The sequence below is a fragment of the Eulemur rufifrons genome, chromosome 9 (genome assembly GCF_041146395.1).
Source record: "Eulemur rufifrons isolate Redbay chromosome 9, OSU_ERuf_1, whole genome shotgun sequence".
NCBI lineage: Eukaryota > Metazoa > Chordata > Mammalia > Primates > Lemuridae > Eulemur > Eulemur rufifrons.
Window position 1 is genome coordinate 56153298 of NC_090991.1, and position 26740 is coordinate 56180037.

Here is a 26740-nt window from a genome sequence, read left to right on the forward strand (position 1 = left end):
AATAGAAAAATTAGCAGGGCGTGGTGGTGCACATGCCTGTAGTCCGAGCTACTCGGGAGGCTGAGGTGGGAGGATCACTTGAGCCCAGAAGTATGAGGTTGCAGTGAGCTATGATGACGCCACTGTGCTTTAGCCAGGGTGACAGAGCAAGACTCTGTCCCCAAAAGGAAAAGAAACCAACAGCTAACGGTGATTGGCTTTTAGTAACACAGGCACTTTCCCCCTGATGCAGAAGGTTGGCCTCTGTTAGGTCATAGATGGGACATTTTCTAGAATATAAGGTGCCTACATCTCACCCTTGGCCTGAACGTTGTGTCCTTGTCACCTGGAAGGGCACCAGGAAAGAGCAAAGCAGCCCCTAAGGACTGGGTGGCCGCATGCACAGCGAGGCTTCATCAGGCTCCTGGTGGGCACGACAGTCCCATGGACAAGCCACTCTGTGACCCACAGATGCAGAGAAGAGCAAGACCCCATCTGAACACAGCAGGGAACAGTGTCCAAGTCACCACACGGCCAGCCCCCCATGAATATGCGTGACTGCCACTTCTTGCCAGTGACAGTTTCAACCTTGCTCTGCTCTCCCCGCCCTCCAGATACAAAGTACGAAGATGGGATGTCTCACGGTCACTCGGCCCCGTGACAGCAGCATACAGAGTGGGGTGCCATCGCCCCAAGTGCTCCCGCAAAGTCACCCCATAACACCCCAGACCCTGCACAACCTCCCCAGCCCCTTCCCAGTGCGATGCCCTGGTTTCTCCGTGGGGAGAGGTCTCCCTCGTGCAACAGGTCAGGGGTGTTTGTGGTGGTCTTTGGGGGACAGCACTGGCAGCACCGCTGGTCTGCGAGGACGCAGCAGGACGCCTCATCTAGAAGGCGAGAGGGCTGGAGCAACGGCAGCTCAGCTGCTCGAGGAGGATCTCGCCCTCCCAGGTGGCTCTGACCTTGCCACCGCGGGGGTCCAGGTGCCCCCCCTGACACTTCGCCAGATAGGCACGCGCTACAGCCTCATTGTTAACGCGCCTCACTTTCTGCCTCTACGGCTCTTTTCGGGGAAAAGGCGTCTTCCCCAACCAGCACCATGTGGCGCCCACAACAAGCCCCCGCAAAGCGAGTGGAGTTGAGGGCCATGAGGACTACACAGAATCAGAAAGAACCAGCCCACCGCTCTGCCAAGAGAGAAACTAGTGCACGTTTTATTTTTGAGAAACATTTTCCTAAATAAGGCGGTTTACGTCATTCCTCACTGAAACAGGTCTTTCCTCGCAGCACTGTTGAAACGGTGTTGACTGCGTTCAACGTAACTAGAGATATCTTTGGCATTTTCTTCCCTTAGCTTCAGAACTTGTAGAACATCTCGTACAAAAAAATGTAGATTTACAGAAAAATATGCATATAAATCACTTATTAATCCCCAAATGTAGTAAATAACATAGCAAAACCTTTATCAAATCCATTTCACACACAGACTGGACAGATCTGCTACACAATCTCCATGTGTGTCTGTGGTGTTTATAAACTGGTGCTTAAACATTAAAAAGGAGGTTTACAAAAAGACCCCTCTTGTGATATCAACGACTCTAAATTATCTATCATTGCTTCTCAAATTCCCTTGAATTTATGCTTATCATTTGCATATCACTGTTCTTACAAAAGCAGTTATTTTAAGGAAAAACTTGCAATGCAATCATGATATAGTAACATTCAAAATCTCACGTTATCAAGAGTGGAGCAGATACTAATTTCCCCTTTATAAACACACGTCTAGAACACGAGCTTCATGCACATCCACGTAGAAATTCAAAGTGTTTTCGTCACACGGAAGGCGCCACACGCATTCCCAAGCAGCACTGTCACCAGGAGACGTTGAAAACTTGTTTCTTGGATCCCGAACGCATCACCATCTTCTGGGTGTGACAGTTCAGAGTTTCCCTGGAGAGATTTTGGTGTGTTTCCTTAAGAAATTTTGCAGCTGTTTCTCGTACAGATTTTGGGTGGACTCTGGGGTGGGCGGACGACCTTCCCCTTGCGGAAGCTGTTCCTTTTGTGGGTGGCGCTGGCGGTGAGGGAGTAGGAGCGGCCGTGCATCATCCTGGCGCTGAGGCCGTTGGCCATGCAGAACGACTTGAGGTGGCTCCGCAAGGCGGGGGGCAGCGGGAGCGTGTCGACCAGGTGTGCGGGTGTGCAGGACACCACCGCGCGGCAGCAGAGGTCCTGCAAGCTCAGCACTTGGGAAAGAAAAGACCAGGCTTAGCGCAGCTCATCCCTGGGTGGGGCTGCCGCAGGGGTGGCGCACACACCTGGCTTCCCTCCTCGGGGGGACGCCGGGGAAGCCTGTTACACGTGCAGCAAACCCTACACGACTTCACCTCTGCCCCAGTGCAGATCTCAGAAATTCCCCTCATGAGCTTTCTGGCAAAGCTGTAAATTCAGAAACGTGTTTTATTTCTCTCAGTGGCCTGGGACGCGTCCTGGGAGGCAGACAATTGTCCAGGGGCTGCAGGACCACACTGTGCCTGGCAGGGCAGACGCAGGCCCCGGACCAGCCGCTGGCCTACCTTTGCTGGGCCTCCAGAGCCGGTCCATCCCGTGCCGCAGCAGCACGGTCCTGGCCAGCTCCGTGAAGGACTCCGTGATGTTGAAGTTGCAGAGAGGGCTGACCTCGAAGAAGGTCACGCCCAGGCGCTCTGCGTAGGCCTGGGCCTGCTCCGTGGGCACCTGCCGCTTGAATGCCAGGTGGAGGCGATTCCCCACCAGGATTTTAGGGACACCAGGGGCATGCTGCAGGTGAGAGAAAGGCAAGGAAAACGTGTCACTTGGGTGAGACTTTCTCCTGGCGGCATGGGGACACTGGGTTGACCGGTGTCCCCCCAAAGTCAGCTCCACGCAGAGCCTCAGACCAGGGTCTTATGCGACAGCAGGTGCAGAGAGTGGTGCTGGGGACCCTGGAGACCCCCGGGGCTGGGCGGTGAAAAGTACCTGCGGGGCATGAGGGACACCACTCGGGCGGGAACTACGGCCCAGACGCTACCACTGTACTTCAGCTCGTACCCCCTAAATCTTGTAAAATAAAGTAAAATAATACAATTTTAAAACTAAATTTAAAAAAGAATGAGATCTTATTTGGAAATACAGTCTTTACAGATGTAATTAGTTGAGAGGGGGGTCACACTGGGTTGGGGGGGGCCCAACCTGATGCCTGGTGTCCTGCTCGGGAGAGACACGGAGACACACGAGGAGGCCACGTGAGGACGGGCAGGGGCTGCAGTGACGCAGCCACAGGCCAAGGACCGATGGCACCCCCGGCAGCTGGGGGGGCAACGAGGACCCCCCCAGAGCTCTGGCAGGAGGCGGCCCGGCCAGCCCTGGGTTTGGACTTCTGGCCTCTACAACTGCGGGAGTAAATTCCTGTGGTTTCAAGACCCCAGTCTGTGGTCATTTGCTGTAGCAGCCACAGGACACTGATACCTCGGCTTGTGCTGGCGGCCACAGTCCCCGGTGCCGGCAAGCTGCAGACCAGTCACTGCCCGTCAACCCCAGCCCCGACCGCAGCAGGCGGTGGCCGAACCACGGTGCCCGGCGCAGGCGCAGCCCGGGAGCCTCATGGGCCTCTTGTGCACCGAGCTCAGATCCCTGGGATCCGGGGGTCTCTGTGGTCACACTCGAGGGCCCAGCCCAGCCAGTGCTGTGCCCTGAGGCACATCCTCCTTATGCCCAAGCCCCTGCCTGGTGCCTGGCCCTCGTGCACCTGGGAGCCTCGGTGGGCCTGGCCCGCGTGCACCTGGGAGCCTCGGTGGGCCTGGCCCGCGTGCCCAGCCAGACGCCTCCCCGAGCCCGCGTGGCCCTGGGCGGCAGCGTCGGTGCATCGTACCTCATCAATCTCCTTAATCCATCGATCGATGCCGTCAAAAGACCAGCGGTTTGCAATGTCGTAGACCAGGATCACGCCCTGCGGGGAGGACACAGGCTCCACATGCAGCACACGGACGTGCCACTGGCATGCGGGCTATTCGGTCAGAGACACGCAATTAACAAAATAATCATTTTACTTCCTTTAACACAAAGTATGTAATTTTGATTTATCAACCAATTGTGCAGGTTTATGTTGGGGGGAGCTGGGGACTAGAACTCACAGCATGAGCTACTCCAGGGACAAAGAAAGCAGGGACAGTGCAGGAGTCACCACCTCATGCGAAGCAAGGCCCACCTCCCTGCATGGAGTGCACACACACATGCACACACAGGTATAGACACGCACCTGCACGCCCACACAGCTCACATGCACACACACGCATGTATACACGCACTCACACACATATGCAGGCCCTCATGCACAGACACACATGCATACACAGTGTTTCATACATGCACACACACGCACGCATGCATCTCGGATGCTAAAGAAGGCGTTTGAGCAAAGAAACGCTCTATAGCCGCGGTCCCCAACCCCTGGGCCGAGGACCGGTCCGTGGCCTGCTAAGAACCAGGCCGCACAGCAGGAGGCGAGTGACACATTGACAGCCGCTGCCCCTCACTCGCGTGGGTGCATGAACTCCGCTTCCTGTCAGATCAGCGGCAGCATTAGATGCTCACAGGAGCAAGAGCCCCACTGCAAACCGCGCACTCAAGGGATCCAGGTTGCAGCTCCTTACGAGAGCCCAATGCCTGACGATCCGCGGTGGAGCTGAGGTGATGCCGGCGCTGGGGAGCAGCTGCAAACACAGATCATCCTCAGCAGAGAGGTCTGACCGCACAGGAAATGTCACGGGCTTGAATCATCCCTAACCATCCTCCACCAGGTCTGTGGAAAAATCGTCTTCTAGGAAACCTGTCCTTGGTGCCAAAAGGTGGGGACCGCGGCTCTACAGCACATTTAGACTCTGGCATCAATTTATATATAAGCTTAATCGCCTTATTCTCCAGTTATCCATTAAAGAGGATGGTTAGTTAAGCATCGTGCAAGCTGTTACTCAACATCAGTGTGATCCCCTGGCTCAGGGGATGCTGTTACCTGGGCACCCCGAGAGTAGGAGCGGAATATGGTACAAAATCTTCCCTGCCCCGACGTATCCCTGGAAAAGATGTTGGAGACGTTAGGAAGAAATTGGTGCTTCTTCCTGACAGCCAGGTTCTCGCACTTCAGAGCCACAGCAAATGTGCTTTACAATCGTTTGTGACCCCAGCAAAGCTGTCACCTGTCCGTTGGAGTGACGTGGGTATTGTTGGGATGTCCTTCCAGGCTCATTCTCTTTATTTTTTTCCCTTTCTTTCTTTCTTTCTTTTTTTTTTTTTTTTTTTTTGTTTAGAGACAGGGTCTCTCACTCTGTTACCCTGGCTGGAGTGCAGTGGCGTCATCGTAGCTCACTGCAGCCTCCAACTCCTGGCTCAAGAGATCCTCCTGCCTCAGCCTCCCGAGTAGCTGGGACTACAGGCGTGTGCCACCATGCCCAGCTAATTTTTCTCCTTTTATGTAGAGACCGAGTCTCACTATGTTGTCCAGGCTGGTCTTGAACTCCTGGGCTTAAGTGATCCTCCTACTTTGGCCTCTGGGAGCCCTGGGATTACAGGTCTGCGCCACCGCTCCCAGCCTCATTCTCTTTTCTCATTGTCATTTAACAAGTCAAACTAGAAGCCTGGCGAGGTGCCTCCGCCCCCTCCCAAGGGCCTCCAGGCCCTCCAGGTTCAGGACGGTCACCAGCCACAGGTGACACATAACAGAAACGAAAGTGTGGCGTGTCCTGCTGCCCAGACCTGTGGACGTGCCTCATGTGTGGGGCCAGCCCACAGGCCCCCCGGGGGCACCCGGTGAAGTGGGTGTGTTAATTGCACATGGGAATGTGTATCGACTTTGCCCTTAGGAGAGACTGGGAGACAATGCCCTCTGTCGGGAGAGCCACCTCCGTGCTCGCTCCAGGACTCCATGGTGGGGGTGGAGCACCTTCGTTATCCTGGGCTCGTCTCCCAGAGCTCTGTGCTGGTCTTTCTGGGTACTGGCACCCCTGCACATGCCGTCATCTGCAGAAATAAGGCTCCTGTGTGGCCTGGGACAACCCCGGCAGATTCGGGAAATAAGGCGAGGGGTGGGGACAGGGAGAGGCCCCACTTTGGACATGGGGAGGACCATGTCCCCAGATCTGAGTGGGAGTACGACCGTACAAAGAGGTCAGTGTGGACAGCAGCGGCTGTTGCCACATAAGAGGGGCCTCGAGGTCCTGCGGGGACTCCGGGCGAGAGGGAGGAAAGTGTCCACTCTGGGGTCTGGCCGGTGTGGCCGGGGGTCACGCAGGCGTTTGCGACGATGGGCACCCCGGATCCAGGCAGAACGGGGCGAGCGGTGAGCTCGTTCCAGCTGTCATGTGGGCATCCAGGGGCCTAGGAAGGTACCTGGAGCAGCCACCAGGTGCAGCCTGCAGGTGGCTTCTACACCAGGATGGGGTGGTTGGGGGCAGGACAGAAGGGACTTGAGAATAATGTGTTCTGGGAGGGGGAGGAGGGCAGGGGCTGACAGTGACCCTGGGGCCACACCGACGTCCCCAGGTGGGAAGGCCCAGGGCTGGGTAGCAGGGAGGGACGGAGCACCCAGGGGACACCGTGGAGAGGGTCCCGTGGCCGCCTTGGGGACTGGCTGGTCCTGGGGGGGGCAGGGTGGAGAGACAGGAGAATGGGACGGGCCACTGGCTCGCAGCTGGGGGTGGGCCCGCATGGGGGGGTGGTCAGGAGACAGGCCCAGGGGTCGGGAAAGACCCAGTCCTGGGCTTAGTCACAGCAGGAGCCCCTGGCCCCCCTGCTCCAGGGCAGAGGAGGGGCATGACCAGAACCTCAGAGCCAGGAGACCCAGCCCAGAGCCCGGGGGCATGAGGGGTCCCCAGCAGGCCTCCTCCCCAGCCAGTAGGTGAGGCCCACAGCCCCTCCCACGCCAGGATGCTCTGAGCCAGCACCCCCCCCCACCCCACCCCCGCCACACTGCACCGGTCCCCTCCTGGCCCCGGGAGGCGTCTTCCCAGGCACCAGGTCCCGTGTCCGGAACCCACAAAGGCTGTGACCCACACAGTGCTGTGTTGGTCCTGGGGTCCCCACGCCCAGATGATGGGCCCATGGCCCCCAGGGAGCCACCACCTTCCTTCGAGGAGGCCCCCGGCCAAAGCCGGTCCCGCAGGGCTAAGGGCCCACGGGGAGCTGTGCCATCCAGGCCGAGGTGGGGTGCTCCTCCTCTGCCCAGCGAGTCCTTCTCAGAGCCGAGGACGGGACCCCAGACTCACCAGAGCTGCAGCTTCACCCGCCGGCCGTCGAGCAGGATGGTGGTGGTCTTGTAGTCAATTCCTGCGGAAGGGCACAGACAGCCTAAATGTGAGTGCAAAGGGCTTCCCCAAAGTTCTCTCCACTCAGACATGCGGGAGGATAAGAAACCTGCCACGTCCGGGGAGAAAGGGTTCCTCATGGTGCAGACCCCGAGTTTACAAGGCGGGTGGGCGGGCCCTGCTGTGCCCCCCAGATTCTCCGGCCCCACCCGCCACCCACCCGCCGGGGGAGCCTCCAACCACGCCCTCCTCTCGCCAGGGGGCAGCAGGTTTGTGGGGGCAGTGGCCAGCGGGGTGTCCCGTCCAGCTGGTCCCGGCCCTGCCCCAGCCCTGCCGGCTCTGGCCAACCCACGGCCGCACACGAGAAAACTTCCGCTCAGCTCTGTCTCCAGACAGCGGGTCTGCAAACAGGGAGACCCCTTCCCCCAAAGCATCACACTGGGAAAGCAAAGTAAAAGTACAAAGGGTATGAGGTGAGAAAGGAAGTACGCGCCCAGCCGTGTAACACACGTGTGTGAACCTGCATGTGTGTGCGCGGGGAGAAAGAGCCGTGATGAGTGGCCCCACGCGCCGCTGTCAGTGATCTCCAGGTCGTGGACTATGGGTCGGTTTCAACCTTGCTTCTCAAGTGCGTTTTATAAATGAGCATGCATTTCTTCTAAAATTAAAAAGAATGCAATAAATATTTTTAAAAGGGAAAAATGTCTTTTCCTTTTCCACCCGGAAACCAGTTTTCTGCTTCTTTGAGAAACCATCACCCGCATTCACTTCTGCGCCTCGGGGCGGGCGCCAGGCCTGCAGGGAACACGCTGGCAGCCAGCAACAGACAGGACAGAGATTGGAAAAGGGTTTCTATCGCATGACCAGAGAGAGAGGTCCTCCCTGCCTGAAAATAGAGACGAGATTTATGATCACAACAGTCCGAATTGCTCAGGAACGAGGACCCGGGGCTGTGGCACAACCTGGTTTGGTTTGTTTGTGGGGCTAACCCGGAATGTCTCTCAGAGCACTTGCAGCCAAGAAAATATTCCAGGGTGTGATCAGACTCCGAATGTTTTCAGGAAAGCTGAATTAAGAATTTTAATTCTGGCCGGGCGCAGTGGCTCACGCCTGTAATCCTAGCACTCTGGGAGGCCGAGGTGGGAGGATCGTTTGCGCTCAGGAGTTAGATACCAGCCTGAGCAAGAGCGAGACCCCGTCTCTACTGAAAAATAGAAAGAAATTATCTGGACAACTAAAAATATATATAGAAAAAATTAGCCAGGCATGGTGGTGCATGCCTGTAGTCCCAGCTACTCAGGAGGCTGAGGCAGAAGGATTGCTTGAGTCCAGGAGTTTGAGGTTGCTGTGAGCTAAGCTGACTTCACAGCACTCTAGCCCAGGCAAGAGAGTGAGATTCTGTCTCAAAAAAAAAAAAAAAGAAGAAGAAGAAGAAGAATTTTAATTCTAAGGGGAAAAGTGCTGACCAAGGGGCAGGAGGGAAAAGAAAGAGAGTCTCAAATAAGAGCCTCAGCCCAGAGAAGGTGTGGGCGGGGTGCCAGGCCTCAGCAGCTCTCCTTCAAAAGAAAAAACTCCAATGCACCCAGTAAATGCTCAGAACACAGGCTCCTCTAAAATGAAGCTGGCCACAGTGGCTCACACCTGCAATCCCAGCACTTTGGGAGGCCAAAGCAGGAGGATCGCTTGAGGCCAGGAGTTCGAGACCACCCTGGGCAACATAGTGAGGCCTCAATCTCTACGAAAAATAAAAATAAAATAAAATGTGATGCTTGCGGAAGGTTTTTAAGTAGCTGAGCGTATGCTCTCTGGAAGGATATGGACTGTTAGACTCGGCTGCGAGGCCCCCCAGGTCCCAGGAGAAAGTGTGCTGTGTTCAGGAGTCTCCTAAGAGGTCGAGGCAGAACAGAGATGAGCTTCCCTTCTGAGAGCCGGTCACCCAGGTCTCCAGGCCGGGCCTGAGCCCTCCAGGTGCATCTGGATCTCCATCCCCTGCTTTATGCCTCCACAGCGGGAGGCTCACGTGGGCAGGGCGGTGCCAGTGCCCACCTGGGCCTACCCCAGCCCCTCCTCCCGCCTGTGCCGGGCTCAGCCCCGACCCCCAGGCCACCCCCTCTGGCCTCCGCCCCACCCTCCACCTCTGCTTCCTCCTCCGGCCACCACAGCCCCGGCCATGTCCCATGGAGTCAAGGTCTCCTGTGCACGTGTCTCTTTCCCACTAAACTGCACACTGCATCCGTGGGAGACCGTCCATCACAGCCTCGGACAGACCAAACCCGTCAATGAAAGAGCAAAAGTCCACTCCCTCCTGGGGAGCATCGGCTTGTTCTTTCCCTAAGGAGATTCCAAGGACAGAAAATGCAAGCTGAGCTCAGAAAGTCGGACGTGCCCACGTCTGCACAGACCGAGCAGCCACGTGCACCTCCGGCCGGCCCAAGACGGGGACACTGCCTCGGCGGCCACACGTTTGCCACCTGCTGTCTGGGGGCTTTGTGAGCGCTGCCCGTCCGCACCACCAGGCTGAACGCCCCAGATGTGACGATGTGTCTCCATTTCTCCCAGACCACAGCGATGTGGGTGCGATTTCCCGAGTGACCCGGTGAACACGGAGGAAAGAATCACAGAAGGGAAAACACTCGTCTGCGACCCTGTGACAAGAGGCACCTGTCACTCTCAGCACCGCAGCTTCAGCCCTAAATTATGCTTTGGAGTGACTGCAGAGAAGCTCTTCACAATCCTTTAAAATTCCCCTAAACTCTCCAGAAGGTCCCGTCGGATGCCTGTGTCCTCTGTAGCAGCTGGCAGCGCGGTGACAGCAGGAAACACACGCCACAGATCAATGGGACGGGCACTCTTGCTCTGGCAGCCTAGAGTTAACTGTGGACGCAGTTCTTTCCCCCGGGATGCTGTGAATGAACACACTTGGGACTTTATATTTAGTCTGGAGACAACTTCAGCCTGATGCCCTGTGTCCCCCGTGCGGAGGGACCTTCCCACTGTCTCGTCCTCCGGGAGATGAAGCCCCTGCCTGAGCTGCAGTGGCTCCTTCGACTTAGGAAGTGTCCTCTTGTACTTGTTTTGTTTAGGGCCAAACAGTTTTTAAAAGTTTTCATAAATAGCTTTAATCCTTGCCGGCCCTTCCTGGCACCATATGAGACCACACAACACGCTCGGCTTTGTTTCCATCAAGTCACAGACGCAGGCGGGTCCGGGTTCGAGTCCCGCTCTGGGACCTGGTGTGGAGCTTGGCAGGCCCCAGCCCACCCCCACTGCTAGTGTTCCACTCCCCATTTTAATCATTTAAAATTATTTCTTTTGCTATGTATCTCCAAATTTATAAACAACACACTGACCTTCCAGCTTCCACGTTTCGGTTTTAGGTCTTCCTTGTCCACCATGCAGGGCGGAAACGCAGCTCTCTGTCATCGACACGCCTCGCCCCCAAGTCTGTCTCACACACGCACATGCACGCCGCCTTGTACCATGTTGCTGGTATTTCAGTGGATCAATATCCAGTGTTAGTTACATCATCATGACCAGGTGCTGTGCTTTGAACATGTCCCCGAATTGCATGTGTTGGAAACTTAATCCCCAAATTCACATGCTAATTGGAGGTGAGGTCTTTGGGAGTTAATCAGGACTAGATAAGTCATCAGGGTGGGGCCAGCGTGTTGGGACCGGTGGCTTCATAAGAAGGGGAGAGGCCGAGCGCACTGCGGCCCCCTGGCCCGCCACGCCCCCCGCCAGACGTGCCTCAGCCTTGCACTTCCCAGACTCCAGAACTGCAAGAAAGAAATTCATTTTCTTTACAAGTTACCCAGTCTGTGGTTTCTTTTATGACGACAGACACAGACCAGGACACCTGGCAGGCCCCATCCACAGCTGAACCATGCCGGGTACAACGGTCATTTTTCCTCCACCGGCAACTTTTCGTTTTTACTGGAGCTAAAAAGTGGCTCATTCGTTGACTTAGTTTTTTCTGCATTTATTACTACTCCATCTCTATAATTTCCCCAGCTATCTAAATCTCCTCTCAGTACTTCCAAACATGCCAGTTTCCGCCTTCCTTAGGGGCACCTTTCCAGAGCTGCCGTCCTGCTCCGGGCGGCACTAGGGCGGCTGCTCCAGGGACCCGGCTGCCCGTCTCCCCTCCCTGTTCACTTCCCCATCGTCTCCTGAGACGAGTGTGTGGGCGACATCGTCAGGACTCTGCGTGTCTGGAAACGTCTCCAGCCTGCCTCGCTCTGCGTGGGCCTGGGTGGGCCCACCGCTGGGGTAGGAAATGCTTCTCCTTCCAACACGTGGTGACATTGTTCCAGAGCTCCTGTTGCTGTCAGATGACAAGCCAGCTCCTGATGATCTGAACGCAGCCAGGGTGTACCCTTGGCAGGCTGGGAGGATCTCCCCATGCCTGGCAGTTGGAGCCCCGGGCCTTGCTGTGCCTGACGTGGGCGTCTTCGTTCCTGAGCTCATCGCTTGCTGTTCCCTTTAAATCTGGAGACATGAATCTTTCAATTTTTGGAAACTTTCTTGAATTATTTATTTGTTTTTCCCTTCTGAGATGTTACTAATAAAATGTTGGGCCTCTCGAGCCTATGCCTTAGTTTTCTTTTTTTGTCTTTTTTTTTTTTTTTTTTTTTGAGACAGGGTCTCACTTTGTCGCCCAGGCTGCAGTGCAGTCTCGGCCCCACTGCCCCCTGCAGCCTCCAACTCCTGGGCTCAAGCCAGCCTCGATCGTCCTGCCTCAGCCTCCCAAAGTGCTGGGGTTACAGGCGTGAGCCCCCACACCTGGCCTGAACTTTTTTGTTTGCACCAGGAGTGTCCTGCCTGATAGAAAACCCACAAAGCACAACGACTAGAGAGAGACAGAAAGTCTGACCCCCTCAAACTGGGAAAAGCTACAAAGATGCACCTTAACATCTCCCCAAAGCAAAGTACAATGACCTCCACATCCCAGAATTTCACTAACAATAAACAAGAATTTAAAAGAAAATCTAACTCAATAATGATTTAATTATTAACCATCATGACCAAAATTGGACTCAGTGACTTCTCAGGTGGCAGTCCCCATTAGAACAGCTCTGATGAATGACCCCCCCCCCCAAAATGATCAGCTTTAAAAGGACAATGACAGGCTGGGTGTGGAGGCTCACATCTGTAACCCTACCACTCCGAGAGGTCGAGGCAAGAGGATCGCTTGAAGCGATGAGTTCAAGGCCAGTCTGGGCATAAATACTGAGACTCTGTCTCCACAAAAAATTTAAAAAATAAGCCGGGTGCGGTGGTGCACACCTGTGGTCCCAGGTACTCAGGAGGCTGAGGCAGGAGGATCACTTGAGTCCAGGAGTCTGAGGCTACAGTGAGCTGTGATTGTGACACTGCAGTCTGGCCTGAGTGACAGAGTGAGACCCTGTCCCTAAAAAAGTATAATTCAAGTCCACTACACTTAAATGATTGACTGGACGAGTACTCTGTCCATCAAAATACAGTAAAAATACACAAAAGCTTCCAGACCAGAGCCTGTCGGAATGTTCGCTGAGTCAGAACAACAGGGGCAAAAACAGATGTCATTGTAATCTTCTGATAAACAAGGAAACGTCAGAGCTGAGCCAGTGTCCACACGTGCAGCCCCACACAGCCAGCAGACACTCGGGGACCTGTTGCGACTCCCCGGGCACCTGCCTGGCTCCGTCTAGCAAGGGGAGGCGGTGACGTGCGCACCGCGGAGGAGGCACATTCGCCCGCCGGTGCCCGCCTTGTGCGGCCGGGTCTTGCCGAGCTAAACACGGGAGAGCAGACTCGTGGTCGCCAGGCCCAGGGAGGGGAGGGGAGCAAGTGCCGGAGGGGGCAGGGTTTCCTGGCGGTGAGAACATTCTGGAAGCACAGGGCTGCAGCGCTGGAATGTGTCAAACGCCACATCACCGTGCTCACTTCAAAGCGCTCATCTCTGACTTCCAGGCGTGTGGCTTTTGTGCTGTCGGCTCCGGGCGCTGCACGCGTCAGTTGTCAAGGCCCGCGGTCCCCGGCGCTGGGGCACAGTCCCGCCGCCTCCCCCGCGCGGGCGGTGAGGACCGCGTGTCATTTTTAGCCGCGTTCCTGTTCTAATTATGCCGCCCACCGAGGCTGCACGTGTCTTGAAAAGGAGCCCTGAGCCCTCGGTGGGCTCAGTCTCCAATTTTCACCTCCGAGTCCCGGTGGAAGGAAACGAGGCCCAGCCGCGGCGCGAGCGCACACGGGGCCCGGGCGGGGCGGGGCGGGGCGGGGCTGCCTTCCCCTGCGCCTGCGCCTGCGCCTGCGCCTGCGCGGTGCCGGAGCTCACCTCAGCCGTGACTTGGTCTCGGGACAACAATCCCCCCGGAGGGGCGGGCCCCGAATCAGACCCCGGAGGAGCAGCTGCAGTAGCCGCGGACAGCGCAGGGGCACGTGGGCACCTCGCAGAGCTGTCGCCCCCCAGGGCAGACGCTAACCTGAGGGACCGGGTCCCTCGCGGAAGTGGAGGGGCGGCCGCGGGGCTGGAGCAGCCAGAGCCCATCGGAGTGGTGGCCGCCCCTCGTGGCCCGTCGGAGTGGTGGCCGCCCTGCGGCTGGCCGGACGCCTGTGACCACGACTCCCTGGGCCTAGGAGAAGCGGGCAGCCGTCCTCGGGCTGGGCTGTCCTGTCGCCCGTCACGAGGGGCTGGGCTCGGCCTTGGGCGACAGCGTGACCATTTTAGGGCCGGGGCGACCTCTCCTGCGGAGGCCTTGGGGGCCCTGACCCCACACCAGGGCCTGGGTCTCTCCCGGGTTCCCCCACCCCCGGGGAGCATCCTTGGGGCCAGGTGCGATGAGAACGCAGGGCCAGCCCCACCCGCGTCCGGACTCCACGCGGCGGCCACAGGGAGCAGCGCTGGCCCGAGGCCGCGAGGGAGCTTCCCACAGGCCGCCGCCCCCAAGGCCACGGGCACCGGCACTTCTGACGTGGAAGAATAATGCATGTGGAAAAGTTTATTTAAAATCAAGTAATTCGTGCCCAATTTTAAGTATTTTGAAAGTATAGTAAAATCACTGTTGGTATTTCAGTGTATCTCGTTTCACTTTTCGTGTACATACGATTTTCTTTCTGCATAGTGGTAATAATACAATACAGGTAATTTTTAACATTATTCATATGAAATTGATATACTCTTTTAGTTCTAAGATATGATTTCTTTTTGAAAAAATCTGAGCTTGCTGGATTAAGAAGAAAAAATAAAAATAAAATATAATTTCTTTCAATTTTTGGTAATGTTCTTTAATTTTTCAGGAAAACATATAAAAATTATACAATTGTGATTAACAGGTAATATGTGTGTCTATGCACATGTGTGCCATTGTGCGTCTTTACATACAATTTGGGTTTCCTATAAATCAATGAAGGGTGCTGAATGAGTAATTATATTAATTATTAGAAATAAAAGAATACTAGAAACAGTAGATAAAATTACATTCCCATTTATTTTTCTTTTCTCTTTTGTAATTTAGAAAATGATGTTTGAGAACAAATTAGCTAAAAATAAAAGCAAATATATCTGCTTCTACATACACTAGAAGGAGTTGCCAAAACACTGCAGGTGGTAATATATTAATGAAGGAAACATGTTTTTTTGGTAGGTCAGCAGTAAACGATCTTCTCCACTTCTCCCAAGGAAAATCTGGCTAAAAACCACTTTATTCATCTTGAAGACTGTCGGTTCTCCTAGAGTACACAACTAGCCTAAATTAGGAAAAATTACATTCACAGACAACAAGGCAGAGCAGAGCAATGCCTGTGGAGTGTCAGGAGCAGCCATGTGGGCACAGGCTCCCAGCGCAGAAAGCGCTTGCTAAGGCAGAGCAGCGGGCAGCGGCTGTTGGGACATGAGCCCCCTGGGCAGGGAGAGCAGAGCCTGTCTCAGTGCCCCGGACCCTGGGCGGAGCCAGGGGGCCTGGAGCACGGCACCAAGGTGCGCGCAGGGGCTTTGGAGCCATCAGAACTGGGTGCAGATGGGGATTTCTCTAGTACTGTGATTCCAGTCATGAAAATAACTTACTGTACAATAAATTAAAAGTAAAAATGTAAAGTAAAAGAGAATTCATCCATTAAAAAAATATATCAAATTCAGCAATATATATAAAGGATAATACCTCTTGACCAAGTAAGGCTTAACTTGGAATGCAAGGTTGGTTCAACATTTGAAAATCTACCAACGCAATTTATCATATCAACAAACCAAAAAAGAAAAATCCAGATGATCATCTCAGTGAGGCAGCATTTGACAAAATCCAATACCTATACATGACAAAAAGCTCTCATCAAACTAGGAATAGAAAGGACCACCCTTAGCCTGATAAGAGCATCTTAAAAAAAAACCAAAAAACTCCCAAAGCTGACATTTTACTTACTGATAAAAAAACAGAATGCTTTCCCCATAAGAAAGAGAACAAGGGAAGGAGATCCACTCTCACCACCACTATCCAACATCATTTTGGGAGCCCCAGCCAGGGCAACAAGGTAATGGGAAGAAAGACATTCAGATTCAAAGGAGAGAAGTAGAGCTATCGCTATCACCGGATGACATTACAGTACACACACAGCTCCAAAAACCAATAAGAAAGCGACTAGAGCTAATAAGAGAATTTAGAAAAATCACAATATGCAAAGCTGACATACAAAAATAATTGTATTTTTATATACTAGCAATAAACAATCAGAAATTGAAATTAAATAGTAAGCTAGTTACAATACCCCCAAAACCATAAAATACTTGGATATAAATCTAACAAAATATGTGTGAGATCTGTATGCCAAAGGCTATAAACCACTAATAAAAGGAATCAAAGAAGACCTAAATAAATGGAGAAAATGCCGTGTTCACCCACTGACAGCGTCAGTATTGTTAAGATGGCAATTTTCCCCAAATTGATCTATACATTCAGTTCCAACCAAAAATCCTAGCAAGACTTTTTTTATGATAGAAATCAACAAATCTAAAATTTGCACAGAAAAGCAAAGGAATTGGAGTGGCCAAAACAGTTTTCAACAAGAGAGCAAAGCTGCAAGACCCCACACCCCAGTCTCAAGACTTGCTGTAGATTTAAAGTGATCAAGACAGTCTGGTACCAGCATAAAAATACACACGTAGAAAAATGGAAGGGAACTGACAGTCCAGAGGGAAACCCGCACGAACACGGCCGTTTGGTTATGGAAAAGGTGCAGGGGCCCCGCGACAGAGGAGGAGCAGCCTTTCCCACAAACTGCGCAGGTAAGGGATCTCAGCCTACACCTCACACTGTGTGAAAAATTAATTGAAATGGATCATAGTCTTGAATTTAAAACCTAAAATAATAAGACTTCTAAAAGAAAACACAGATAAAAACTTTTGTGACTTGGGTTAGGGAAATATTTCTTAGCTATAAAACCAAAAGCATCGTTGGCAAAAGAAAAATATTGATACATTAGACTTCTTCAAAATTAAATACTTTCATTCCTTAAAAGGTACTGAATAAAATGGAAAGAAAATGCACAGACTGGGTGAAAATACGAGACAATGAGATACCATTACACACCTACTAGTGGTTAATACTTAAAAAAAAACGAAACCAAAGAGTATTGACGACTGCGCGTGCAGGTGAGGACGCAGAGCACCGCACCTCTCACGGTGCAGACGGGACGGCAGCTCCCCGTAAGGGAAAATCGCACTTAGCACGTGACCCAGCAACTCCACGCCTAGGTACGTACCCAGGTGAAACAAAAACAAGTTCGCACAGAACCACGAATGCGAATGTTTACTGCGGCTTTCTCCGTAGAGCGCCCCAAATTGGAAGTCGCCCAACTTCCCCCCCCCCCCCCCCCCCCCCCCCGCCAAGGGGTGACAGAAGTCAGGAACCGCTGGCAGCTCAGACGGGGGCCGAAGGCGACTGTTGCGCGAACCCGCAGAGACTGGACAGGCCGGAGCTCCTCCAGGGGCGGGGAACGCTGCGAGGTGGCCCCGCTCTGCGCCCTGCACCCGACCCTGATGCTGCCCTGCACCCGACCCTGATGCTGCCCTGCACCCGACCCTGATGCTGCCCTGCACCCGACCCTGATGCTGCCCTGCACCCGACCCTGATGCTGCCCACGCGGCCGACGCCTCTGTCCAAACTCAAGAGGGGTGAATTTTGCTGCCAGTCAACCGCATGTCAATAAGCCTGGTGAAGACCGGGGTTCTCGAATGTCGTCGTGCAGTCAAAATGCAGATTCCTGGGCCCCCACCACCGCAGGGATGGCGCTTCCGTGCGCACGGACAGCGGGCGGCACGGGCTCAGCGCCACCACGGGGTCCTGTGGCGACAGCCTGGCGAGGAGACCCTCGGATGCGGGGTGGGGGCCGAGGCCTGCAGCTGCCGCTGGGCACGTCCCAGCCACCAGCAACCAGTGAGGGCAGCGCTGCAGCGGCAAGGGGAGGGGACCGCCAGGACTCCAGGTGTTCCTCCACGAGGAGGCCGTGAATCTTGGGGTGTCACCATCCGGACTGGGTTGAGTAGTGTTCCCCCAAAATTCTGTCCCTTGGAACTTCAGAATGTGACCTTATTTGGAAATAGGGTCATTTCAGATATAATCAAGTTAAGATAAGGTCACACTGAGTTATGGGGGGCCCTAAACCCCACGTCTGGCGTCCTGACGAGGGAGATGTGGAGACCTGCAGGGAACAGGCCATGTGACAATGGAGCAGAGACTGCAATGATGCTGCCACCCGTCAAGGAACACCAAGGACTGCCAGCACCATCACCAGAGCCAGCGTCAAGGAACTTCCTCCCTGAGAGCCTGGGGGGGGGGGGGGGCGCGGCGCGCTGCCCGGCCAGCACCTCGATGTGGACTGTGGGAGAATCATTCTGCTGCTTTGAGCCACACGGCTTGTGGTCCTTTGTCACAGCAGCCCTGGGAAACAAACACTTCACCAAGAGCCACTTCACTTGGCAGCTCGTAAAACACTCACCTCCTGGCACCCCACTCCCTCCCGAGAGGAGGCTCAGGGGTCCAGGCGTGGAGAACCCGTGTTTTCGGGCTCCTCCCACACGCGATGGTCATCCCCAGGTGTGCTGATGCCGCCATTGTGCTCCCTGATGTCAAACCCGCAGCTGTGCCGCAGTGGACTCTTTCTACAGGTGCACAGCACCTATGCTGGAGGGGACAGACTGTACTTCAGACTGTGTTGATCTGGGAGAGGATTTCACAGTCTTCACACTGACTGTTTCCTGCTAAGACAACAACATCCAGCCTTCTGCATTCGGGTCATCTGGAGTTTAACATGGATATTTATGATTCTACCTCTGTAAAATTGTATTTGCTTTTATTTTTAATCAAACAAAATGCCAGTCCTGTCACGAGTCACAGTATAAATAACACACTCGTTGATTCAAATTCATGAGCAAATGTGGCTGAGTCACATTTGGGGGGGAGCAGTTAGTTAATTATTAGCTGCCAGAGGCTGAGCTACACAACCCACGCAAGCCAGAAACAGCTTGAGCCCCATTTTTAGCTGAGAAACCCCAGGATCACTTATGATGGCCTAGGTCACTCTCTCTAAGATGCGACTGTTAGCAGCTAGCACCAGGCAGGACCCAGAAGCCAAGCAAGGGCCCCTGGGCCAGAACCTGCTGTACCCCGAGCTCCCGAGTCCTCCCGCCCAGCTGCCGGGCTCTGGCACCAAATAGAGCAGATACCTCCAAGATTTGGGCCCCTGTACGTGTTCATGGCATGGAGCTGGGAGCACGTCAGTTTGTCACTCTCTGCCCCAGCTGAGGCTTGGAACACACGGAGCCATGTGGACGCCTCCCGTCAGCGGAGGAGCGATGTCAGATGTGTACCCGGTGGGGCTGAATGCTGGATTCTAAACTACACAGCACACTGGAAAGGGTTTAAGACCATAGAATGTCAAATCCACTTAAGAAAAAACTAACTGTGAAGCCAAACTCTCGGAAACATGATGGATTATAAATGTAAAGTTCATGAAAGAAAAAGCACATTGTGACAAAGACTAACCATCAAAACCGGCTAAAGAACCACACGGGAGCTCCGTGTGTGACAGGTCTCTGTGACCAGGGACAATGGAGCTCCTTATGTCTCAGCTGAAGAAGGCTGGGAGTAAAGTTTGAAATAAAGGTTAAAAAAAACCTCTTGGCCGGGCACAGTGGCTCACGCCTGTAATCCTAGCACTCTGGAAGGCCGAGGTAGGAGAATCACTTGAGCTCAGGAGTTCAAGACCAGCCTGAGCAAGAGCAAGACCCCTGTCTTTACTAAAAATAGAAAAATTAGCTGGGTGCGGTGGCTCACGTCTGTAGTCCCAGCTGCTCGGGGGGCTGAGGCAGGAGGATCACTTAAGCCCAGGGGTTTGAGGCTGCAGCGAGCTATGATGATGCCACTGCACAGTATCTGGGGCAACTGAGTGGCACTGTCTAAAAAAAATAAAATGAAATAAAAATTTAAAAAAATTTTAAAAACCTCTTAAGGTAAAAGGTGCCCACGGCCTGCAAATGCCCGTCGACGCAGCCTGTTGCCCCAGAGGCAGCCGGCACCGTGCAGCCTGCGCTCGTGGTGAAGGAGGAGTGGGCAGGAGAAGCCAGGGAGGACGAAGGCAGGGCTGTGGGTCTGTGCCTGCTCCAGCTGCGTCCACTCTGCAGCCACGGCAGTGCCCAGTGCTGGGCTGGTGGCCGGGGACATGGGGCGTTGGGTGGCCCTCTGGACCCCAGAGCCGACACTCTGCCGGCAGAAACCTGGGGGGGGCCTGTTGTGACCCCATCCCCTGCCCATCACCTGAGACCAGATTGGCCTGGGGCTGGGGGCTGTGGAGGCTCGAGGTTAAGCCACAGCATGGTCACCTCACAGGAGACCTCGCAGGACACAGGCCAGGCCTACACTGAGGGCTGCTAAAGAGCACACTTCATAGAAACGCAAGTGTATTATTTTCAGATACGTAGAAATGCACATGACACAATTATCAAAACTCAATGTATTTAAAGAATTTACTGTTTGCTCACCAGTGTACCATGGAGGTAAGAAAACCATCTCCTCCCTAAGGAGTAACACTACGGGAAGCACAGTAAACACTCTGTCACTTTTTGTCCAAATGTGAAAGCGGTGATGTTGTAAATTGTGTTTTAAATCTCGAGGTGGTTGCCAAGGGAAACTGGCAAAGTCGCTGTATAAATCAGCAACCCCACCACCGTCTGCAGGGGCGAAGGGGGTAGGGAGGGTGTGCACGCAACCCCTGGTGGAATATCCATCAGGGAGGAAGGAGAAAGCCCCGATGACTGGGCCACTTCAACCAAAGGAGCTTTGATGCTCCTTGCAGGGAAGAAAGGCCGCCTCTCCCTGGAGCCTTTTCCAAACGCTGTGCCTGCAGGACCAGAGGGCCTCGCGGGTAGTGACTGAGCGCACAGCACGAGCCCGGCTCCCGTCCGCTGCCTGGCTCTTCCACGCACACTGTGCTGTGTGGTCTTGAGGGAGTCACTCACCCTCTGTGGGCCTAACAACGTAACCTATCTCATAAGATGATTCTTCCACACTCTCAATAAGTGGGAGTTATGATTATGAGCTCTTAGTAAAAATGAAACTGTGAGAGAAAGATGGGATTTTCCTGCTGGGAAAAGGAAGCTGAAGGAACAGCCAGGAGAAAGTAGTTGGGGAAAATGGTGAGTCTCTCATGATGGGAAAAAAACTGGGAGGCAAAAGATTGTAGCATTGACTTTAATCTATTAACACCTCCCTTCTCCGAGGCTAACAAAATGCACCAAATGTAGACAACTCAGCAATCAGAGGAGGACAGAGTCACAGCCTGGCGCTGGAAACATCGCCAGCTGCAGATGAGCAGAAAGGCGGAGCCCGGCGCAGCCAGTCTTACCCTGCACCGCAGCCAGGACCAGCCTGGGATGCCTGTTTCTTTCTCTCTGCCTGGGGACAAACAGAACTTCCAGGGGGAGAAAAGGCTGAACTGGGGACCCACCAGGCAGAGCTGAGGCTCCCAGGTCCCCAGAACCCAGGGACCAGTGTTTGTGAGGTGTCACTGCAGAGGGAAGGACACCCCCTGGGTAGTGGGCACCACGCCGGGTCCATACTGCCCAAACTCATCCTCCAGCTCCTCCCATGGGCTCCCGTCGCAGGATGGGGTCCAGAATCCAAGACCCCTGTCCTCCAACTTCAGGCCAAGAGGAAAACAGATGTAAAGGCTGGAGCATCCAAGCCTCAGCAGACTGTGTTGGTGCAAAGAAAACGTCCAGGCAGAGCTGCCTAAGCGCCGTCCCTGGGCTGGCAAGGTGGCCATGCAATGCAGGGAAGGGGGGGGGTCTCTCCAACCAGGTATCCAACTGGAAAAAAATGCATCTTGACCCTGCCTCACCCCAGCCCAGCCAGAAGGCAGCCACTCATGTCAAAGGCAGGACAATAGCACTTTTAGAAGAGAACATCTTCATTACCTTGGAGCAGCAACGATTTGTTAAACAGGACCCAAAGTCCTAACCATAAAACATTGGTAATTTGGATTATGCTAAAATTAAGAGCTTCTGTTCATCCAAAAATACTATTAAAAGAGGGACAAGGTAATTCACAGGAGCGAATAGATATCCATAATACATATTTTTGACAAGAGACTCATAGCCAGGATATATTCTTTCAAACACTCCTACCAATCATTAAAAAAAAAAATCAACCTAAATGAAAAAAACAGACAAAAGACTAGAGCATTTTACAGAACATAAAATTCTAATAAACATATGAAAAGGTGCTTGATTAGTCATCAGAGAAATGCAAATTGAAACTACTCACTTTCCAGAGTGACTAAATGCAAAGAGAGAAAGTACCAAGTGTTGGCGAGGGTATGAGCAGCTAGAACTCTGCTACTCTGTTGGGAGGAGTGTAAATTAGAAAATGCTTTGAGAGTATCTCCTAAAGTGGAACCTGTGCAGACATATGCATGTCTAATGCTCAGCAATTCCACAAGTAGGTGAATTTCAACAGAAATGCAACAGACATGTCCTAGGAATGTTCACAGTAGAACAAATCATAATAGTCAGAAACTGGAAACCACCCAAATGCCCACAACCAGTATCTAGAAAAATAGATCATGGTTTAGTAACACAAGGACATCACACATCATGAGAACAAACCACCCACAGCTTTACACAACACGGGAGAAACTCACACACATACTGGAAGCAAGAAAAGCTGTCACAAGAGAGCACACACGATTCCACTTTTCTGCAATGCAGATACGGGCAAAAGGGACCCGCACTGTCAGAAACCAGGAGGGAAGGTCACCTGCGGATGCAAAGTGACCGGAAGGGGATGGACAGGCTCCAGGAGGCTGCCAGTGTCAGGCCCTTGCTGTGGGCACTGGTTACATGGGTGTGTCAGGTTTGTGAAAATCCACTGAGTGTGCAATTATGAAGTGTATGCCTTCCTATATGTACATCATACTTCAATAAAAAGTTTAAAAAGAAAAGGAATAAAGGACAAACAGCTCAACTTAACAGAAAACATAACCCAAGAAACTGGAGGAAGTCCATTCTGATTACTTTGTGCAATAGAACAAATTAATAAAAACAAGTTGGTAAAATATAAGTTCAAAGAAAAGAATTTTTTACATGAAACAAATTTGAAGCAGAAATTTTTAAAAATTGAGAAAAGGAAAATTCCAAAACTAAGGAAAAATTAGTTTTCCAAAAACAACATCATTATTGAATTAATAAATAAATTAGAAACAGCTGTAAACAGTTTAGTAAAATCAACATTAACAAATAAAAAAGACTTGAGATAAATCACGGCAATTCAGAAGAGAAAGATTAAAAGGTTAAAGCAATTAGAGACATGAAGGGATAAGGAAGACATAAAAACGGTCCAACATAGGATAACTGGCGAGGCAGGCAGAATAATGCCCCTCAGAGACACCCATGTCCTAACTCCAGAGTCTGTGAACATGTCAGTTCCGTGGCAAAGGGGAACTGCATTAAGGTTGCTAATCAGGGGACTTTAAGATAGTGACATTACCCCAGTTTGTCTGAGTGGGCATAATGTAACGGCAGGTCCTGAAAGTGGAGTTAGGAGGCCGGGAGGCGCGAGGGGAGGAGGCCCCACTCGCCCCTGCAGCCTCCGGGGATGGAGGAAGGGCGAGAGCCCAGGAACGCAGGTGGATTCCAGAAGCTGGAAAAGGAAAGGAGACAGACTCTCCCCTAGTCCCTCTAGAAAGGAACGTGGCCCTGGCGACACCTTGATGTTAGCCCAGAATTATAAGATAGTAAAGCTGTGTTGTTTTAAGCCACGGAGTCTGTGGTCACTTGTCACAGCAGCAATAGGAAACCAACACAGCGGGTGCTCCTGAAGCAGAGATACCAACAAATGTAACAGAAGGACATAAAGCAAATTTCCCCGAAATTAAAAATATATACATCTGGAAGTGCAAAGAGTTCACAGTGTTTAACACAAAACATTCAACTCTGAGACATGGTCTACTTAAACTAAGGAGCTATGAGGCAAAAAGAAAGACTTCCTCAGAAATTCATGAAGAAAAGGCAAATCACCTAACATAGGGGAAAAATCAGCGGTCCTTAGGCTTCACTTCAGCATCCTTCGGTGCCTGGAAAGTGGAACAATAGTTACAAAGTGTCAGGGGAAAAAAATATAACCTAAGAATATTATACCCAGCCAGATACTGTTTAAAGATAAAGGCAACATTCTCAGACATGAAAACAGCATGAGTCCTTCCTGGAAAAAGGACGGGTAATGACACTGAGCTAACCAGGTGGGACAGCAATGGTAAAAGGACTTCAGTGAGCACTGAATCCACTTAAATGTGAACTAATCCGAAGCAATGTGGGTGCCACACGTACGGTACAGCGGCGAGTGTCATAAACCCCAGCAACGAAAAAGCAGCAGCATGGGCTACGTAACTCAGCATGGCTGGAGGGCAGATGGAGTGGGAAGTTGCAAATGCCCTTGTCTTTCAACACCAGAAGCACTTTCTCGGTGAAACGTCCTTTTTCATAAAAACACAATGATCCCAACTTCTTACTATTTTCATAATATCTTTTCGTTACCCTGGAACAGATATTTGGTAAATCAAAAACCCACAAGGGGTGCATTCATGACACTAGCTCCTTTCTGCAGTGTCTCAGGCCAAGTTGATAATGAAGCCTTTTGCGGAAGGTGTCTGTTTAGCCTAAACCCTCTATGTCGAGGGAAAAACTTGAGAAGAAAGCATTAACCAGCCGTTTTTGGTAGCCCTCAGTTCTGCATATGACAACAGTAACAACAGCAGCATTCTGAGCCTTTGCTCAGGCCGACCAGCAGGAAGTTTGACAAACATCTTGTCTATGCCCCTCCTCAAATTTGCCCCACATCACTCACCCACTGTAGAACTCAAAACACTCAACGGTCTGTTCCCCTAAAACACAGTTTTTGAAGCACCATGCCCCTTCTGGGATTGCATTTTGTTGAGTGTTTTATTCCTGTACCTCTCCCGTGCTCCAACCTTCACTGAGCCCCAGACGCTGAGGACACGGCTGTGCATACAGCTCCTGCCCTCCCAGAGCTGAACCCCCAGGGCAGCCTGCCTGGAACTTCCCACAGTGGAAAGTCGACATCTGTGCTGTCCACTACGGGAGCACTTGAAATGTGGCTAACGCAAACTTTTAATTCTATTTCATTTAACTACTTTAAACTTAAGCAGCCACATGTGGCTCAAGGCACAGTGCTGGACAGCGCAGCCCCAGAGCCTTGCCACGCAGCATGAGGACGGGAGGAGCAGCAGACCGGGGAGCAGCCAGGAACGCCGACTCTCGGGGCCCACCCAGCCCACAGATGCAGAATCCGCATTGTCACAAGATGGCAAGTGACTCCTCTGGGTGCTGCAGCTTAGGTTGAGTCCAGGTTCTCATCTTGATCTCAAGCCCATCATCGCAGCTGTTCTCCCAAACTCTGTCTCCACTCCCACTCCCCCAACCGCAGGGACCCTGCTGCCAGGTGACCACTCTATTAAGCTGCTGGTGTGTCCCAGGTACCCCTTGCTCAGCAGTCTCAGGCCTCCTGCTCCAGACACCACAGACACCTTTTTCTTTTTAGGTCACCCCTTAGTCCCTACACAGCGCGCCCTTGGGGCTGCCTTGTACCCTCTAGGGGGGGAGTCAACCCCCTCCCTTCCTCCTGAACTCTCTGACAATCCTCAGCTCCCTGTTAGGCCTCTGGATCCAGGGGTCCTCCAGCCTTCCAGGTGGGCAGCGCTTGCCCCAGAGCTGGCAGGTCAGCGACACCAAGACCCCCCTCCCTGGGCTGCCTCCTCTGCTCTGGGAACCAAACTGCAGAGCCAGGAGGCAGCGAGAGAGGCAGGGCTCAGCGACACGGTCTCTAGGAAAAGGCGTTCCCGGCCCTGAGATGACGGCTGGCAGGTGTCACAGGCAGCTCTCCTTCCACAGCCACAGTCCGCGGGGTCCTGGCCGTGGGCAGCCTGCCTCCTCTGCCCTGGGTTCTCACGGCCCGTCCTACCTGCCCTTCCTCGGAGCCCTCTCGGTCCGTCTTCTCTCCGGTGACAGCTCTCAAAACGCAAACTTCGGAGACCCCCTTGCGGGCCGCCCTAGACCTCCGCTCGCCCTGAAACTCCCTGTCCTGTTGCTTTCTCTGGCAGTTCCTTCCTCCAGCCAGGCCGGACTCGAGGCTCCGCTCCCTCCCAGGCCCGTCCAGCAGGCGAGGAGCCCCCCAGACATCAGGACCCCAGCCTCAGACGAGTCCGTCCCGTCCTCCCTGCGCTTCCGTCCCACCCACGAGCTGAGCCACCACCGGCAGCTCCCGCTCCGCCCGGCGTCCCTGCAAGGCCCGCCCTGAGCACCCCAAGTCCCCGCGACCGTCCCCACCCGGCGGCCCCTGCCCGCGCCAGACCTCGGCGACAGGATTGGGGGGGGACGCGCCGCCCGAGCCCCGTGAGCCCAAGATGGGTGCGGGGCCGCCCGCGGGGCGCAGGACAGATCCCGACGGAGAGAGGGGGCCGCGCCGGGACCCCTCCCCGGCCCGTCCCCGTCCCCTCCCCGACCCCTCCCGGTCCTCCGCCGGGCCCCTCCTCAGCCCCAGCCCCTACCCGACCCGTCCCCGGCCCCTCCCGGCCCCGACCCCTCCTCAGCCCCTCCCCGGCCCGGGCCCGACTCCTCCAGGCCGCGCTCACCCGCCGGGTGGCCGTACGGTGACTCGGCCGCGCCGTCCTGCAGGCTCGCCAGGATCTCGCCCTTGCCCACGTCGCTATCGCCCACTAGCAGGAACTTGAGCAGGAAGTCGTAGGCCCGCACCGGGCTGCCCAGGGCGCTCATCGTGTCGGCCCGGCGCCCCCACCCATGCCCGGCCGCGGGGCTGCGCGCAGAGGCGGCGGCCGGGCTCCGGAGGCGCCGCGGGTCCCTGGTCCCCGCTCGCCGTCCGCAGAGCCGCGGAGCTGACAGCGCG

At 53.7% G+C, this 26740-nt stretch overlaps 1 protein-coding gene across 4 annotated transcripts; it reads right to left on the reverse strand.

Moving 5' to 3' along the window:
• Nucleotides 1-562: 562 nt before the first annotated feature.
• RAB40B (RAB40B, member RAS oncogene family) lies at nt 563-26698 on the reverse strand. Of its 4 annotated transcripts, none has more exons than XM_069483061.1 (6): nt 26469-26698; nt 7257-7317; nt 5009-5069; nt 3869-3946; nt 2556-2721; nt 563-2225 (listed from the first exon to the last, which is right to left on the reverse strand). In XM_069483061.1, exons 1-6 carry the CDS (start codon nt 26608-26610, stop codon nt 1954-1956), a joined length of 780 nt encoding a protein of 259 aa, XP_069339162.1. In that variant the 5' UTR covers nt 26611-26698; the 3' UTR covers nt 563-1953. The 4 variants fall into 4 exon arrangements, with proteins under 4 accessions (XP_069339162.1, XP_069339159.1, XP_069339163.1 ...); XM_069483058.1 differs by having other exon boundaries at nt 2556-2778; XM_069483062.1 differs by lacking the exon at nt 26469-26698 and adding an exon at nt 7806-7835 and having other exon boundaries at nt 2556-2778.
• Nucleotides 26699-26740: the final 42 nt, after the last annotated feature.

Excerpts from the sequence above, each read along its gene's own strand:
- RAB40B (XM_069483057.1), bottom strand. The coding sequence starts at position 7,729 with ATGCTTTGGGGGAAGGGGTCTCCCTGTTTGCAGACCCGCTGTCTGGAG. Across the intron at positions 5,070-7,256 it reads CGGGTGAAGCTGCAGCTCTG|GGATACGTCGGGGCAGGGAA; the intron begins GTGAGTCTGGGG and ends CATCTTTTCCAG. Across the intron at positions 2,779-3,868 it reads GGATTAAGGAGATTGATGAG|CATGCCCCTGGTGTCCCTAA; the intron begins GTACGATGCACC and ends TCTCACCTGCAG.